The sequence below is a fragment of the Plasmodium gallinaceum genome (assembly GCF_900005855.1).
Source record: "Plasmodium gallinaceum strain 8A genome assembly, contig: PGAL8A_v1_76, whole genome shotgun sequence".
NCBI lineage: Eukaryota > Apicomplexa > Aconoidasida > Haemosporida > Plasmodiidae > Plasmodium > Plasmodium gallinaceum.
This window is the reverse complement of record NW_021628238.1, coordinates 2,477,635-2,491,323: the sequence shown is the minus strand read 5'-3', so window position 1 is coordinate 2,491,323 and position 13,689 is coordinate 2,477,635. Positions and strand designations below refer to the sequence as shown.

The window sequence follows — 13,689 nt, the reverse complement described above, 5'->3', positions numbered from 1 at the left end:
ATTTTTAAAGTTTTATATAATATTTCAATAGCTGTTTTAGGTTTTGTGATTTTAATTTTCCTTAATCTGAACTGTTTTTTTCTTGTCCTTTATGTATATATTAACTAGATAAAAAAAAAAAAAAAAGAATTACGAAAATTGAATTTATGTAAGAAAGCAATTATAAATTTTATATAACCTTTGTTTTATTATTTTATTCCTATTTTTTTTTTTTTTTTTTTTTCTTTTCTGGCAAATATTTTTATAATTTTCTTGGTTAACAAAAAGGATAAAACAAAATAACAGATGAAACTATATTAATGAAAAATATAGCATTAGAATAGAAAATGGATTGTGACAAAGTAAAATCGAGTAGTATTTCAAATTTTTCTGTCACATATGATAGAGAATCTGTTGGTAATACAAATAGTGAAAAAAGCTTAAGTAGTAGTGAAAATGAATCTAATTCTTTTATGAATTTGACTATTAATAAAAATGAAAAAACAGAAAACAATAGCTTTCTTCTAAATAATAGCAGTTTTTCAAATGTAAAAGATAGCTTACTAGAGTCTATTGATTTGAGTGTATTAGATTCAAATTTGGATACAAAAAAAGGTTTTTTTCCAAGTAATTTATCAAAAAATTTGAATCATTTATCAAAAGAAAATATCAGTAATAAATATTTAGATAAATTATTAAATAAAAGTGATTCTTTACTTATGAACAAAAAAAAGGATATAAATTTAACAAATAATAATGCAAAGATTCTTAATAACAATCAAAAAGAAAATTTTTTCGATTCTACGAATCACACAAATATTAACGAAGATTCTACCATAAATACTATAAAAAAATACACAAATAATAATAATCTTAATGATATATATGAAAAAAAGATAATAGAAAATGAATTAAATGATGCAAGTGATTTTGAGAACATGGTAGGTGATTTAAGAATCACTTTTATAAATTGGTTAAAAAAAACTCAAATGAATTTCATTAGAGAAAAGGATAAGTTACTTAAAGATAAGAAGGATTTGGAAATGGAAAGGACTAGATTATACAAAGAATTAGAGAATAGAAAAAATGTAGAAGAGCAAAAATTACTTGAAGAAAGAAAAAAATTAGACATAGATATAGCAAATAGCTACAAACAAATAAAAAAAGAAAAAGAAGAACATAGAAAAAGATTTGATGAAGAACGGCTACGATTTCTTCAAGAAATAGATAAAATAAAATTAGTACTTTATTTAGAAAAAGAAAAATATTATCAAGAATATAAAAATTTTGAAAACGAAAAAAAAAAAATAGTTGACGCAAACATTGCAACAGAAACAATGATTGATATAAATGTGGGTGGAGTAGTTTTTGAAACCTCTAGACACACACTAACGCAACAAAAAGATTCCTTCATAGAAAAGTTATTAAGTGGTAGACATCATGTAACAAGAGATAAACAGGGAAGAATGTTTTTAGATCGTGATAGTGAACTCTTTCGAATTATACTAAATTTTTTAAGAAACCCATTAAGTGTTCCAATACCAAAAGATTTAAATGAAAGTGAATCTTTACTAAAAGAAGCAGAATTTTATGGTATTAAATTCTTACCATTTCCATTAGTTTTTTGTATAGGTGGTTTTGATGGAGTAGAATATTTAAGTTCAGTAGAACTACTAGATATTAGTCAACAATGCTGGCGCATGTGTACTCCAATGTCTACTAAAAAAGCATATTTTGGTAGCGCAGTTTTAAATAATTTCTTATACGTATTTGGAGGAAATAATTATGATTATAAGGCTTTGTTCGAAACAGAAGTATATGATCGCTTAAGAGATGTTTGGTATGTTTCTAGTAACTTAAATATACCAAGAAGAAATAACTGTGGTGTTACATTAAATGGAAGAATTTACTGTATTGGTGGTTACGATGGTTCGTGCATACTTCCAAATGTAGAAGCTTATGATCATAGGATGAAAGCCTGGATCGAAGTTGCTCCATTAAATACACCTAGATCTTCAGCAATGAGTGTAGCTTTTGATAATAAAATTTATGTTATTGGTGGAACAAATGGAGAGAGATTAAATTCAATCGAAGTATATGATGAAAAAATGAATAAATGGGAACGATTTCCTTATGCATTATTAGAAGCAAGAAGTTCTGGTGCAGCGTTTACTTATTTAAATCAGATATATGTTGTTGGAGGTATTGATAATGAGCATAATATTTTGGATTCACTAGAACAATATCAACCTTTTAATAAAAGATGGCAATTTTTAAACAGTATTCCAGAAAAAAAAATGAATTTCGCTTCAGCTACTTTATCTGATTCATATATTATAACGGGAGGGGAAAATGGGGATGTTTTAAATTCTTGTCATTTTTTTTCTCCAGATACTAATGAATGGCAAATAGGGCCTTCATTACTTGTACCAAGGTTTGGTCACTCAGTACTAATAGCAAATATATAAAAAAGAATAAAAGAAGTTTACATAATTATTAAAATATAAAAAGAATTAAAAATATTAATAAATATTATATATATTTACATATATAGAAATAAAAATTTTGTTATTAAAAAATATAAAAAATATATAGCAACGAAAACTTTATATATATGCATATAATAAAATAAAGATTATAAATAAACAAATATAGAAGTAAAAATAATAATAATAATAATACTATATCCTTTTTATATTCTAATTATATTTTTAATAAAAATAAATATGCTTAAGATTTTTTTTTTTTTTTTTTTTTTTACGAAAGGAATCTATTTTTTTTTTTTAAAATACAATTTTAATATTTTTTACATTATATCATTGATTTTATTTTTTAATATTCCTTTTATTATATATTTAATTGTTAATTATTAAATTCATTTTACTAATTTATATTTTCATAATATTCTGTAAATACTAATAGATATTTTGTTGTGTAATCTTTCATAAATCTTAAATTTTTTTCTATATGTATGCATGTAAAATTTTTTTTAGGAAATATTTGTATATAAATTTTTGTTTAACTTCTATTCCTTTTTCTTCTTTCTTTTCTTTCTTTTCTTTCTTTTCTTCCTTTTCTTTTTTTTTTAATTTTGTTTGCTTGATGATGATTTTAAGACAAGTAATTTAGAAAAAAAAAAGTTTAAAAGTCAATAAAAAAAGTTATAATATAAAAAAAAAAAAATATGAACTTTTTAAGGTTCAATGCTCAACGCAATATTATAAAACAATTTTTTTTTTTTTTTTTTTACATACATAGAGAAAAAGGAAAATATAATAACAATTTAAAATTAAAATGATGTAATGTTATTTATATAACTTTTTATTTATAAGACAAAATTAAATTTAAAATTAAATATAAGTAGATATGGAAACTAAAGGAATAACAATTTTAAATACATTCATAAAGATTTATGATTATAAATAATAACACAATATTTTAAATATTTAAGGATTTAAATTTTTGTTTTATCGTTCTTTTATTTCTTTTGTTTATTGTTTAAAATGGAAAGTGTTATCAAATTATTAGAGCATCATAATCAGTCGCAATTGTGCGAACACCTAAGAAATTATTCTTTGCATAATTTTGATACATCAGATTTAAATAATTTGGAAATTTTTCTGAAAAAAATGAATGAAATAACGAATTTAGAAGAGGAGAAAGAAAAAGAATATATAACATATGTACCCAAATTGATAGACATTGACAGTATCTATGATTGTAAAAACCCAGAAAATGGAAGTATTTTTATAAATATGTATAAAAAAAAATGTGTACTTAATGAGTTAAGATGTTTAGGTTTAGAAATTATAAAAAAAAATAAAGTTGCTGTCATACTTTTAGCTGGAGGACTTGGATCAAGGTTAGGCTTAAGTAAAGCTAAAGGGTTATTAGAAGTAACCCCTTTGTTGAATAAAACATTTTTCCAAATATATTTTGAACAAATTAATTTTTTAGAGTCATTTTGTTCTTTCAATGAAAAAATAGAAATTCCAAAGATTTCAGAAAATGAAAATAAAAATAATCCTAGCACCAATAATAGTGAATGTGAAGTAATGGATAAAAAAAATAATAATGATATAAGTTGTAATAATAAAAATAACAATAGCTTTTTGAACCAGAATTTTAATTGTATAAATTCTTCAAAACCTTCTCTATCAAAAGATGATCAAAATAGTATATTTCTAAATAATTCTTGTAATAAAAAAGTTTCTATTTACATTTATATAATGACATCCAATTTCACGCATGACATAACAGTTAAATATTTAGAGGAAAATAAGTTTTTTGGTTTAAAAAAAGAAAATATTTTGATTTTTAAACAATGTGATAATTATTCTACTGATTTTAATTATAATCTCCTTTTAACAAATCCAAATAAACTACTAACAAATCCAGCAGGTAATGGAGATATTTTCAGAGCAATAGATAAAAATGGCATAATTGAAGATATGGTAAATAAAAATATAAAATACATTCAAATTGTAAGTATTGATAATGTGTTAAATAAAATTGCAGATCCTGTATTAATTGGATTTTGTTCTTTTTTTAATTGTGATATTGCTAATAAATCAGTAAAAAGAAAAGAAAAAGAATCAATGGGTATTTTCTGTTTAAGAGAAAAAAAAAAAAAAAAAAAAAACTCAAACAAGGTGCACAATTACTTTTCAGTTTGTGAATATACAGAATTACCTAATGACATTTCAAAAAATTCAGAATTATTTGAATATGGAAATATATGCCATCACATGTTCTCTTTTGACTTTTTAAATTATATTGTCAAAAATAAAATATATGATAAAATGAAGTTGCATAAAATTTCAAGGAAAAAAGATTATTATGATTTAAGTCTAAAAAACAAAAAATCTAATCCATTAGTTAATAATATTGCATATTGCTATGAATATTTTATTTTTGATGTATTTAAATATGCCAGGAAAATTTTATCTTTTGAGATTTCAAGAGAAAAAGAATTTAGTCCAATAAAAGGTAATAATAAGGGTGATAGTATATTGGAAGCTCAAAAAAATTTAAGCAATTTGCATAAATCATGGCTTATAAATCAGAACTTTAATATAATTGATAATAGAGATGAAAAACTTAATTTTTGTGAAATATCACCCCTTGTTTCGTATGATGGAAATTTTTTTTTTGATTTACCTAAACATAAAACTATACATTTGCCATATTTTCTAGATAAAAATTCTCATTAAATATTTATATGTTAATTAATTAAGATATATGAATATTTTTTTTTTTTTTAAGTATATTAACTATGGTTCACAAAAAAAAAAAAAAAAGAGTCTACAAATAAAGCTGTTGATTATATTTAAATTATTATTTTATCATAAAAAAATAAACATAATTATATTATATATCCTTATAAATATGTATAATTTTATTTTTTCTTCTCAAGCAATAAAAAGCATTTTTAAGGAATTTTTCTTCCATCTGGCAAGATTAATGGATCTCTAACTTTTTTTGGCCTTGCAAAATGATTGTCAAAAAGTTTTCTTTTTTCTTTCTCGTTTATTATAGGAAATTTATCACCAATCTAAAAATTAAAAAAAAAAAAATAAAAAAAATGAAATAAATTAGACTTGTTTGAGTATTTATATTAGTAAATTTTACCTTTAAATTATTTTTTTTAGCATGCCCTGGCTATAAATAAATTTTGTAAAAAAAAGGAAAAAAAATATTAAAATAAAGAAAAAATGGCATTATTAGTTGCAATAAAAAATTCTATCATCAAATATTGTAAATAAAGAATAAAAATTCGTGTAGACATATAAATAATTTTAATTTTTAATTTACCGCAGTCGTTATTAGAAATCTTGGTTCTTTATATCTTTGACTTTCTTCTAATTTTTTATCATATGGAGGTCTATTTTCCTGTAATAACAAAAAAAAAAAAGAAGATTTTCAAAAAAGTAAAATAAGATTATAATACCTTATTTACACATATGCTATTATATATATATATATATTTATTTTAATTATTTATTATTCCATTCTTTTCTCTTTTTTAATGTATTTACTTCAATATTCATTATAGTTCCATCAGAGTGAACGTAATAGATATCACACCTAAACATGTCATAATTTATTTGTTTCTCTGGTGGTGCTCTTCTGTTATATTTTTCTATCACTTTTTTTGCCTTAACAAATTTAAGAGGGTCTCCATATAATAAACTTTTTAATTTTTTTCTTCTATAGAAATGCATATTTGTTGATGGATCACCATTTTTTATAATTTCGTCTAAACTTGGAAAAATATTTGATTCCTTCTTTTCATTTTCAAATTGAAAACCTTCTTCTTTCAATCTTTGTTTTACATTGTAGTCTATTGGTTCAAAACTATCTACAATATTTTTGAATGGAGAAAAATAAAACAAATTTGATAAAGGGCATGCAGGTTTTTTTGCATATTTTGGAAATTTTTTATCATTTCTTATATTTAATTCATAACATTCCATTTTCCTTTCTGGCCTAATTTTATTTGATTCATTATACGAATTACATATCTTTATTTTTTTTTTTTTTTTATGGTATGCTTTATATTTAGGAATATAAAAATATTTTGTGTATGCTTCTTCATTTATATAATTAGGTTTTTTAAAAAAAATATAATTAGCTTTTTTATTAAAAACTATTTTTAAATTTATATATATTAAAATAAATGTAACCAATAGAACTTTCTTTTTCAGTGTATTATACATTTATTACTAAAAAAAATTATATTTAAAGAATATTAACAAAAAATGAGAAACAATAGATATTAACAATAGATTATTTTTAAAAATATATAAAATTAATCATAATTACAAATATAATGGTTGTTTACTTTTTAATTTATCAAAATATATGGAAAAAAAAAAAAATAAAAAGTTTTTAATAAGAGACTTATTATGATATAGTTTAGTATTAACTATATGATAACTTCTCAACTTGCATAACTAAATATTAAAAAATAATTTATTAGCATCTCTTTTAAAATTTTTAATATTTTGTATTTAATAAAAAAAAAAAAAAAAAAAAAAAAGATAAGAAGCAATTGAAAAATTCATATAATTTTAATTTAAAAGGAATTTTTATAAATCATTTAAAAAAAATTATGAAATTAAAAAAAAAAAAGAAAATTCATAATTATAAAATTTTAATTTATTCTTTAAAAAAAAATTATAATTTTAATAAGTATAAAAATAACATTAAGTATTATAATAATAAATATATATTTATTAAATTTTTTTTTTTTTTTTTTTTTTTGTCATAAATTTACATAATAAAAGATAATTTTTAAAAGAAAAAGTATACACATATATATGTTTTTGAATCTATTGTATGTTGCTTTTATCTTTCTTATATTTTTTTAATTATTTATATGAATACAATATATATAAATATTAAAATAAATTAATAGACATCTATCCATTTTTTATAAATTTATCTATTTATTTTTACTCTTCTGAATTCCAATCTTTGAACATCAATATAAAGTCATCCATTCCTAGTTTCTGAGGAGCTAAATTCATTTCTTTATTTATTTTATTTCCATCTTGCTCTAAAATATGATTAGCAGTGTATTGTTTACTTTGGTGAATTTGTAAAATTCTCTCTTCAACTGTTTTTTTTAAAACAAATTTATAAATATCTACATCTTTTAATTGACCAATTCTATGTACTCTTTCAAACGCCTGATCTTCTACAGCTGGATTCCACCATAAATCCATTAAGTATACTTTTGATGAAACAGTTAAGTTTAAACCTACTCCTCCAGCTTTTAAAGAACATAATAACACTTTTCCTGCAACATCTTCTATAGGAATAGTATATGAGGGTTTAATAAAACCAATTCCTGGTTGATATATTTTTCCTTTTTGTATATTGAACCAATGCAATACAGTTTTTCGTTGCTCAAAGGTTAAGGTACCATCATATATTTTATTTGGAATGTTATAAAGTGTTAATAATTTTTGAATAATTTTTAGAAATCCTATCCATTGTGAAAAAACTACTATATGTAATTCATTTTTCATGTCATCTTGAATATGTTCAAATAATTTTTTCAATTTTGTTGAATAAACAAAATTTTCTTTTTTCATTTTCTTTAATAATTCATCTAATGGGGATTTATTTTCTTGTAATGTTTTCAATGATTTTAAATTTATATAATTATTGCATTGTGGACATTTTTTATCAGCTATTTGAGTTAAATGAAAATAATCATCTGCGCATTTTTTACACATTATATGTAAACATTTACTAATTAATGGAAAAGTGGCATCTTCTAAGCAAATAATACATTGTATTGCATTTCCATTTTTTAACATTTCAAACTCATTTATATAATCATCATCTAATTTTTTTGATTTAGTTGAACCTAATATAAAATTATATATTATATTTTTTTCTTCCTTGTTATTAATTGGATCATTTTCACTATTTTGATCTTTAATATAATCATTATTAAAAAAACTATTCCCATTTTTTTTTTCCTTTAATAAAGTATCATTTCCATTTATTAATGCATTGCTCATATCTTCTTTATTCCATTCTTCAAAAAAAGGTTTTGAAAATAATAACAAAGGATGAGAGCAACACTGCCTTAATCTTAACAAAAGTTGTAGAACATGAGAATAATGACTTAATACATTTCCATCATGCATATAAGTATCAAATTTGGTTTTGCTTCTATAAAAAATAGCTCTATAAAAGTCTTCTTCTTCTAATGAAAATTCTAGTTTTTCTAAATGAACATTTTTTTTTGGTAAGGAAATTATATAGTTCCCATCTTTTGTTTTAGATTTTTTTGTTCTCCTTAACAAAATGGGAGAGGAAATTTTTCTGACAACATCTAAAGCTAAATATATCCTATTTTTATTTACATAATCTAAAATTTCTTTGTTCCACCACTCAATTGTTCCATATGGTTTTATTCCTAAAAATCTAAATAATGGAAATATATCAAAAATTGAATTTTGTATAGGTGTTCCTGTTAGACACCATTTTCTTTCTCCTCGTAATTTCCATACTGCAATTGATTGAATTGAATTCTTATTTTTTATCACATGAGCCTCATCTATAAATATTCTTCTCCATATAATTTTATATAGAGAACATTCTTTGATGTCATTTATTAATTTATTTGAATTTTTTTCATCATTAGTCTTTACTCTATTGTCACTGAGGTCATTACTAGAGTTTAATATGGTTTTCATAAAAAAGTTATTTAATTTTTTTTTATTAACTTTATTTAAACTATTTTGAAGTTCTTCTTTATTGTTTCTTTTACTTTTTGTAATATTGTCTTCCTTAAGAGTGTATCTTTTAGTTAATGTGTTTTTATATTCAGATACTAGAGTGGAATAGGTTGTTAAAACAACAGAATATTTTGATAATTCTTCACTACTTATATCTTTTGAATTACCATAATATATATAGGAACTTATAAATCCCTCTCTTGTATGTCTTTCTATTTCTTGTTTCCACTGATATATCAAAGCTAAAGGTGCAATAACTAATGTTCCTCCCTTTTTAAAGTTGAATCCTCTTATAGTATTTTCAATTAAATATATGATATTGTTTTTATTTTCTATATCGTTTTTTTTTAGATGAAAATTATTACAGTAAATATCATGAGTTATCAATCCAATACTTTGAATAGTTTTACCTAATCCCATTTCATCCGCTAAAATACCACCTCTAAAAGGAGGAATATATTGAGGATATGTTAATGAAAATTCTCCTGTTAATTTATTAATATAAAAATATTTTAATACACATATAATTTCTTCTTTTTCATATATTTTTATGTTTGGAATAAAAGCGTGCTCTTCCCATAATGGATTTAATGGTTCTTTATTTCTTATATCTTCATCCTCATTTTCAAAGATCATAAGATTATTTTCTTTTTTAGATTTTTCATTTTTACAATTGTTTACATTATAATAATTTTCATTTTTGGAACTACTAAAAGTATTCTTATGGATTTTGTCATCAAATTTTTCATTAATTTTCATTACATTCACTTCATTTTCTATAATATTTTCAGATAAATTAGGACTCCTGCTGTTTTCATCTATTATTATTTCTTTTATATTATAATGTTCCTCTTTCCTCTTCGAATATTCCGGAGGATTTTCTCTTGTGTACATCCACCAAATACCTTCTGCTTGGTATGTTTTTAATTTGGGTTTAAAATAAAAATCATTAGGATAAATTTCTTCAAAATCTTCAAGTAAATATCCTCCTCTATATTTTTCTTCTATAAAAACTAAATTTGTAGCTTGCTCATCTCCTTCTTCTATTTCGTTTTCACTCAAGGTCTCTATTATTTCTTCTTCCTTCGTGGTAGTCAAATTTGATAAATCTAAATAAATAATAGTATAAATGAATATTTGTTACAAAAAACAATTATATAGATGAATTTTCTTTTTTTTTTTTTTTTTTTTTTAATTCAATATGTTCATTTCGTACCTGAAACTGTTTTTTTTGGATTAAAACCCAAGGCTTTGTGAGGTGTACAAAAACCACTTGATCCAGAACTACTTTTATTTAAATTTTTGTCTTTCATATAGTTGATAGTGGTAGATTTTAGTAGGTTATTTGATAATAATAAATCATCTTTATTAACCTTAAAATTAATATTTTCAAAGGAATTTGTATCATCAACCTTTGCTAATCTTAAAGGAGGAATCTTTAATTCCTTGAACAAATTATTTACACAATATTTTATTAATGAATTATACTCATGAAATTTATGAGAATCTATTTTGAAACAGTCTGGATATAATATAACATGAATAAATGTTTTTAGACTTCCACCAAACTTTAAATCGTTTAATGATATTTTTGCTAATTTTATTTCTATTCTTATTGCATTCAAAACTAGAAGAACACTTAAAGTTTTTGATAAATCACTTTTAAGTTTTGAAACATCCCTATTATTATGCTTAATTCTTATACATGAATATCCTTCATAGATGTCTTTCAAAACCTCACTTTTAAATTTTTCGTATTCAACAAATTTTTTATCTTCGGAAATAATTTTTTCAGCTTCATAATATAACTCATTATAATTCTCATTATATGAAGTTGAATTTCTTTTTTTTACTGTATTTTTTTTTTTTTTTACTTTATTTGTATTTGAAGGTATATTTCTAGCAATTATTTTTACATAATCATTGGATATTACATAATTATTATTTATTTTTAATGTATACATTGGAGAATAGGATCTTTTTGTTGTTTTTGGAGAAACTTCATAACTTATTTTTACGTCATTATCATTTTTAATTTCACTTACTTCACTTGATAAAATTATTGATTCAGCTTCTATGCATCCTAAGTAATACTCAAAAAAAACACCCTTATCTCTTATAAATTCTGCTTTCTTTTTTGATAATTCAAATTCTTTTATCTTTTGTAATTTTATTTTTTCATAATTGTAGTTATTTATGTCTTCAATAATTTCAACTAAAAAATAAACAGATAATAAATATATAATTAATTATTAAAAAGTATAAATCTGTTCTATTTTTATTAAAAATAAATTTAATTCTTCAAAAATAACACACCATTTTTAAGATTGCATACAACATAATTCTCATAATCCATTTAATTTATAAGATATATATTTACTCATATATAATTATATATATATATATATTTTAGAATTACATATTTTTTATTTGAATTTAGTAATAATCCCTTTTTTTTTTTTTTTTCTTTTTATTAAGCTTACTGTCGCTGTTTATTTCTTGTAATTTATTATAAGTCAAATTTTTTCGAACACCTTTTTCAAGAGAATCTGATTCATTTATATTGGTGTAGTTTGGTTCATTATCATTTAAACTTATTATTTCAATTACATCACTATCATAATTATATTTTGATGAGCTGAATGACTCTTTATAGATTTTAGTTTCATTTTTAAAATAATTTGAACTAGTCATTTAAAATAAAAAAATATGTAATATTTATTAGGCAAAAAAAAAAAAAAAAAAAAAAAAAAAATTAAATTTAAATATAATTAAAAAATTGTATTTCTAAGTTAAACAAAAAAAAAAAAAAAATAAAATAAAAATATAATATACAATGGAATAATTTTATTCAAAGACAGTTCTTTTAGAGATCTAAAAAAAAAAAAAAAAAAAAAAAATTACAAGAATTTTAAGTGAAAAAACATTATATAAAGAAAGTTAAATAATAAAATAAAGGTAATTAAATCAAAAAATTAATATAAAGCTACAAAATTTTATTAATAAGGGAAAAATACTTATTATATAAAAATAATGTTATAAAATATAAATTGGACTTTTAGTTATTATTTATTTCCTTTTATAACTACCTTAAGACATAAAATAGATATGTCGTTATTTTTACAATATTTATTATTTTAATTTACAAAAAAATTCTTAAAGATTTTCGGTTAAAAATTATTGTAAAAATTTTAAATATTAAGATTTTCTTTATTTTCCAATAAAAATCAAATTATATTAATAATTTGACTTTCCAATACTTAAATTCATTTTTATTTAAAAAAAAAAATGAAAGACAAACATTTTTATAAATTCTGTAACTAAAAAAATAAGGGAATAAATCGAATACTATAAATTGGAAAAAAGGCAAGCATAAAAAAAAAAAAAAAAGAGAAATACATGAGAGGGAAGGAAAGAAGATATAAATGAAAAAAAAAAGGAATGGAAAAAGAAAAAGAGAAAAAATAGAATATAAAAAAAGAAGAAAAAAAAAAAAATATCTTTAAATAATAAATATTTCAGTATGTGACATTTAAATAAAAGAATATAAAATAAAAAATTTTACTTTATTAAGGGATAAAAATAAATTTCAACAATTTTAAAACTTCAAGAAATTGAAATTTCCAATTTTTGATTTATTGAATTCATTACGGCCACAAACAAATATTTGCTTATTTCTTTTCATTATGCAAATTTTTATATATAAATTGATTGTAATATTTCATTTAAAAAAAAAGCAAATTAAGTAAAAATAAATGCAATAAATAGGTTGTAAATGTGGCATTTACATGGAATCCTTGATTTTTAAAGTTAAAATCAATTTAGCTTTTTTGATTTTAAAATAGAAAATGCTGTTTGACATATTTTATTTTTTATTTTTTTTAGGCAAATCCTAAGAATACTGTGATTTTTTTTTTATTTCATTTTATTTTTTTTTTTTTTTTTTAATTTAATGTTTTAATTGAATTATTTATAATATTCATATTTTTATTTTTAATTTTTATTAAAAAAAAATATATATTTACAGAAAAGCTATAACTTAATATTTTCTATTTCAAAATAATTGTATGATACACATTTATTTTTATAATTTTTAATATATTTTACATATTATTTTTTTTTTGAAGTTTTTGTTTTAAAAATTTTTTGTTTTTAGCATTTTACAAAAATTAATATTTATATACTAGATATTTTTTTTTAGTAAAAATTTTACACAAAATAAAAAAGTATTATAAAATAATTTTAAATATATATGCACAAATCAATTATATTTATTTAAATAAAAAATTATTTCGTCCTATTTTCATTATAAAAAAAAAAAAAATAAATAAATTTTATATTTTCGTGAAAAATACATTATTTTGTATACGTAAATATTGAAGATTATTATAGTTTTTTTAGTTTTTTCTTTATTAGTATTTTATTTTTTTTTTTTTTTTTTTTTTTAAAA

The 13,689-nt window shown here is 20.6% G+C and overlaps 4 protein-coding genes across 4 annotated transcripts; 2 read left to right on the top strand and 2 right to left on the bottom strand.

Moving 5' to 3' along the window:
* Positions 1-326: 326 nt before the first annotated feature.
* Positions 327-2,447, top strand: PGAL8A_00254800 (kelch protein K13, putative; the record flags this gene model as incomplete). The annotated part of the gene is made up of 1 exon (XM_028671289.1): positions 327-2,447. The coding sequence occupies one exon, from the start codon at positions 327-329 to the stop codon at positions 2,445-2,447; it is 2,121 nt and encodes a 706-aa protein (XP_028527956.1).
* Positions 2,448-3,482: 1,035 nt separating this feature from the next.
* PGAL8A_00254700 (UDP-N-acetylglucosamine pyrophosphorylase, putative) lies at positions 3,483-5,192 on the top strand (the record flags this gene model as incomplete). Its single annotated transcript, XM_028671287.1, has 1 exon — positions 3,483-5,192. The coding sequence occupies one exon, from the start codon at positions 3,483-3,485 to the stop codon at positions 5,190-5,192; it is 1,710 nt and encodes a 569-aa protein (XP_028527955.1).
* Positions 5,193-5,410: 218 nt separating this feature from the next.
* PGAL8A_00254600 (conserved Plasmodium protein, unknown function) lies at positions 5,411-6,698 on the bottom strand (the record flags this gene model as incomplete). The annotated part of the gene is made up of 4 exons (XM_028671286.1): positions 5,411-5,533; positions 5,611-5,640; positions 5,794-5,871; positions 6,018-6,698. 4 exons carry the CDS (start codon positions 6,696-6,698, stop codon positions 5,411-5,413), a joined length of 912 nt encoding a protein of 303 aa, XP_028527954.1.
* A 738-nt stretch (positions 6,699-7,436) lies between these two features.
* Positions 7,437-11,933, bottom strand: RAD5 (DNA repair protein RAD5, putative; the record flags this gene model as incomplete). The annotated part of the gene is made up of 3 exons (XM_028671285.1): positions 7,437-10,348; positions 10,456-11,454; positions 11,723-11,933. The coding sequence occupies 3 exons, from the start codon at positions 11,931-11,933 to the stop codon at positions 7,437-7,439; spliced, it is 4,122 nt and encodes a 1,373-aa protein (XP_028527953.1).
* Between the last annotated feature and the right edge of the window lie 1,756 nt (positions 11,934-13,689).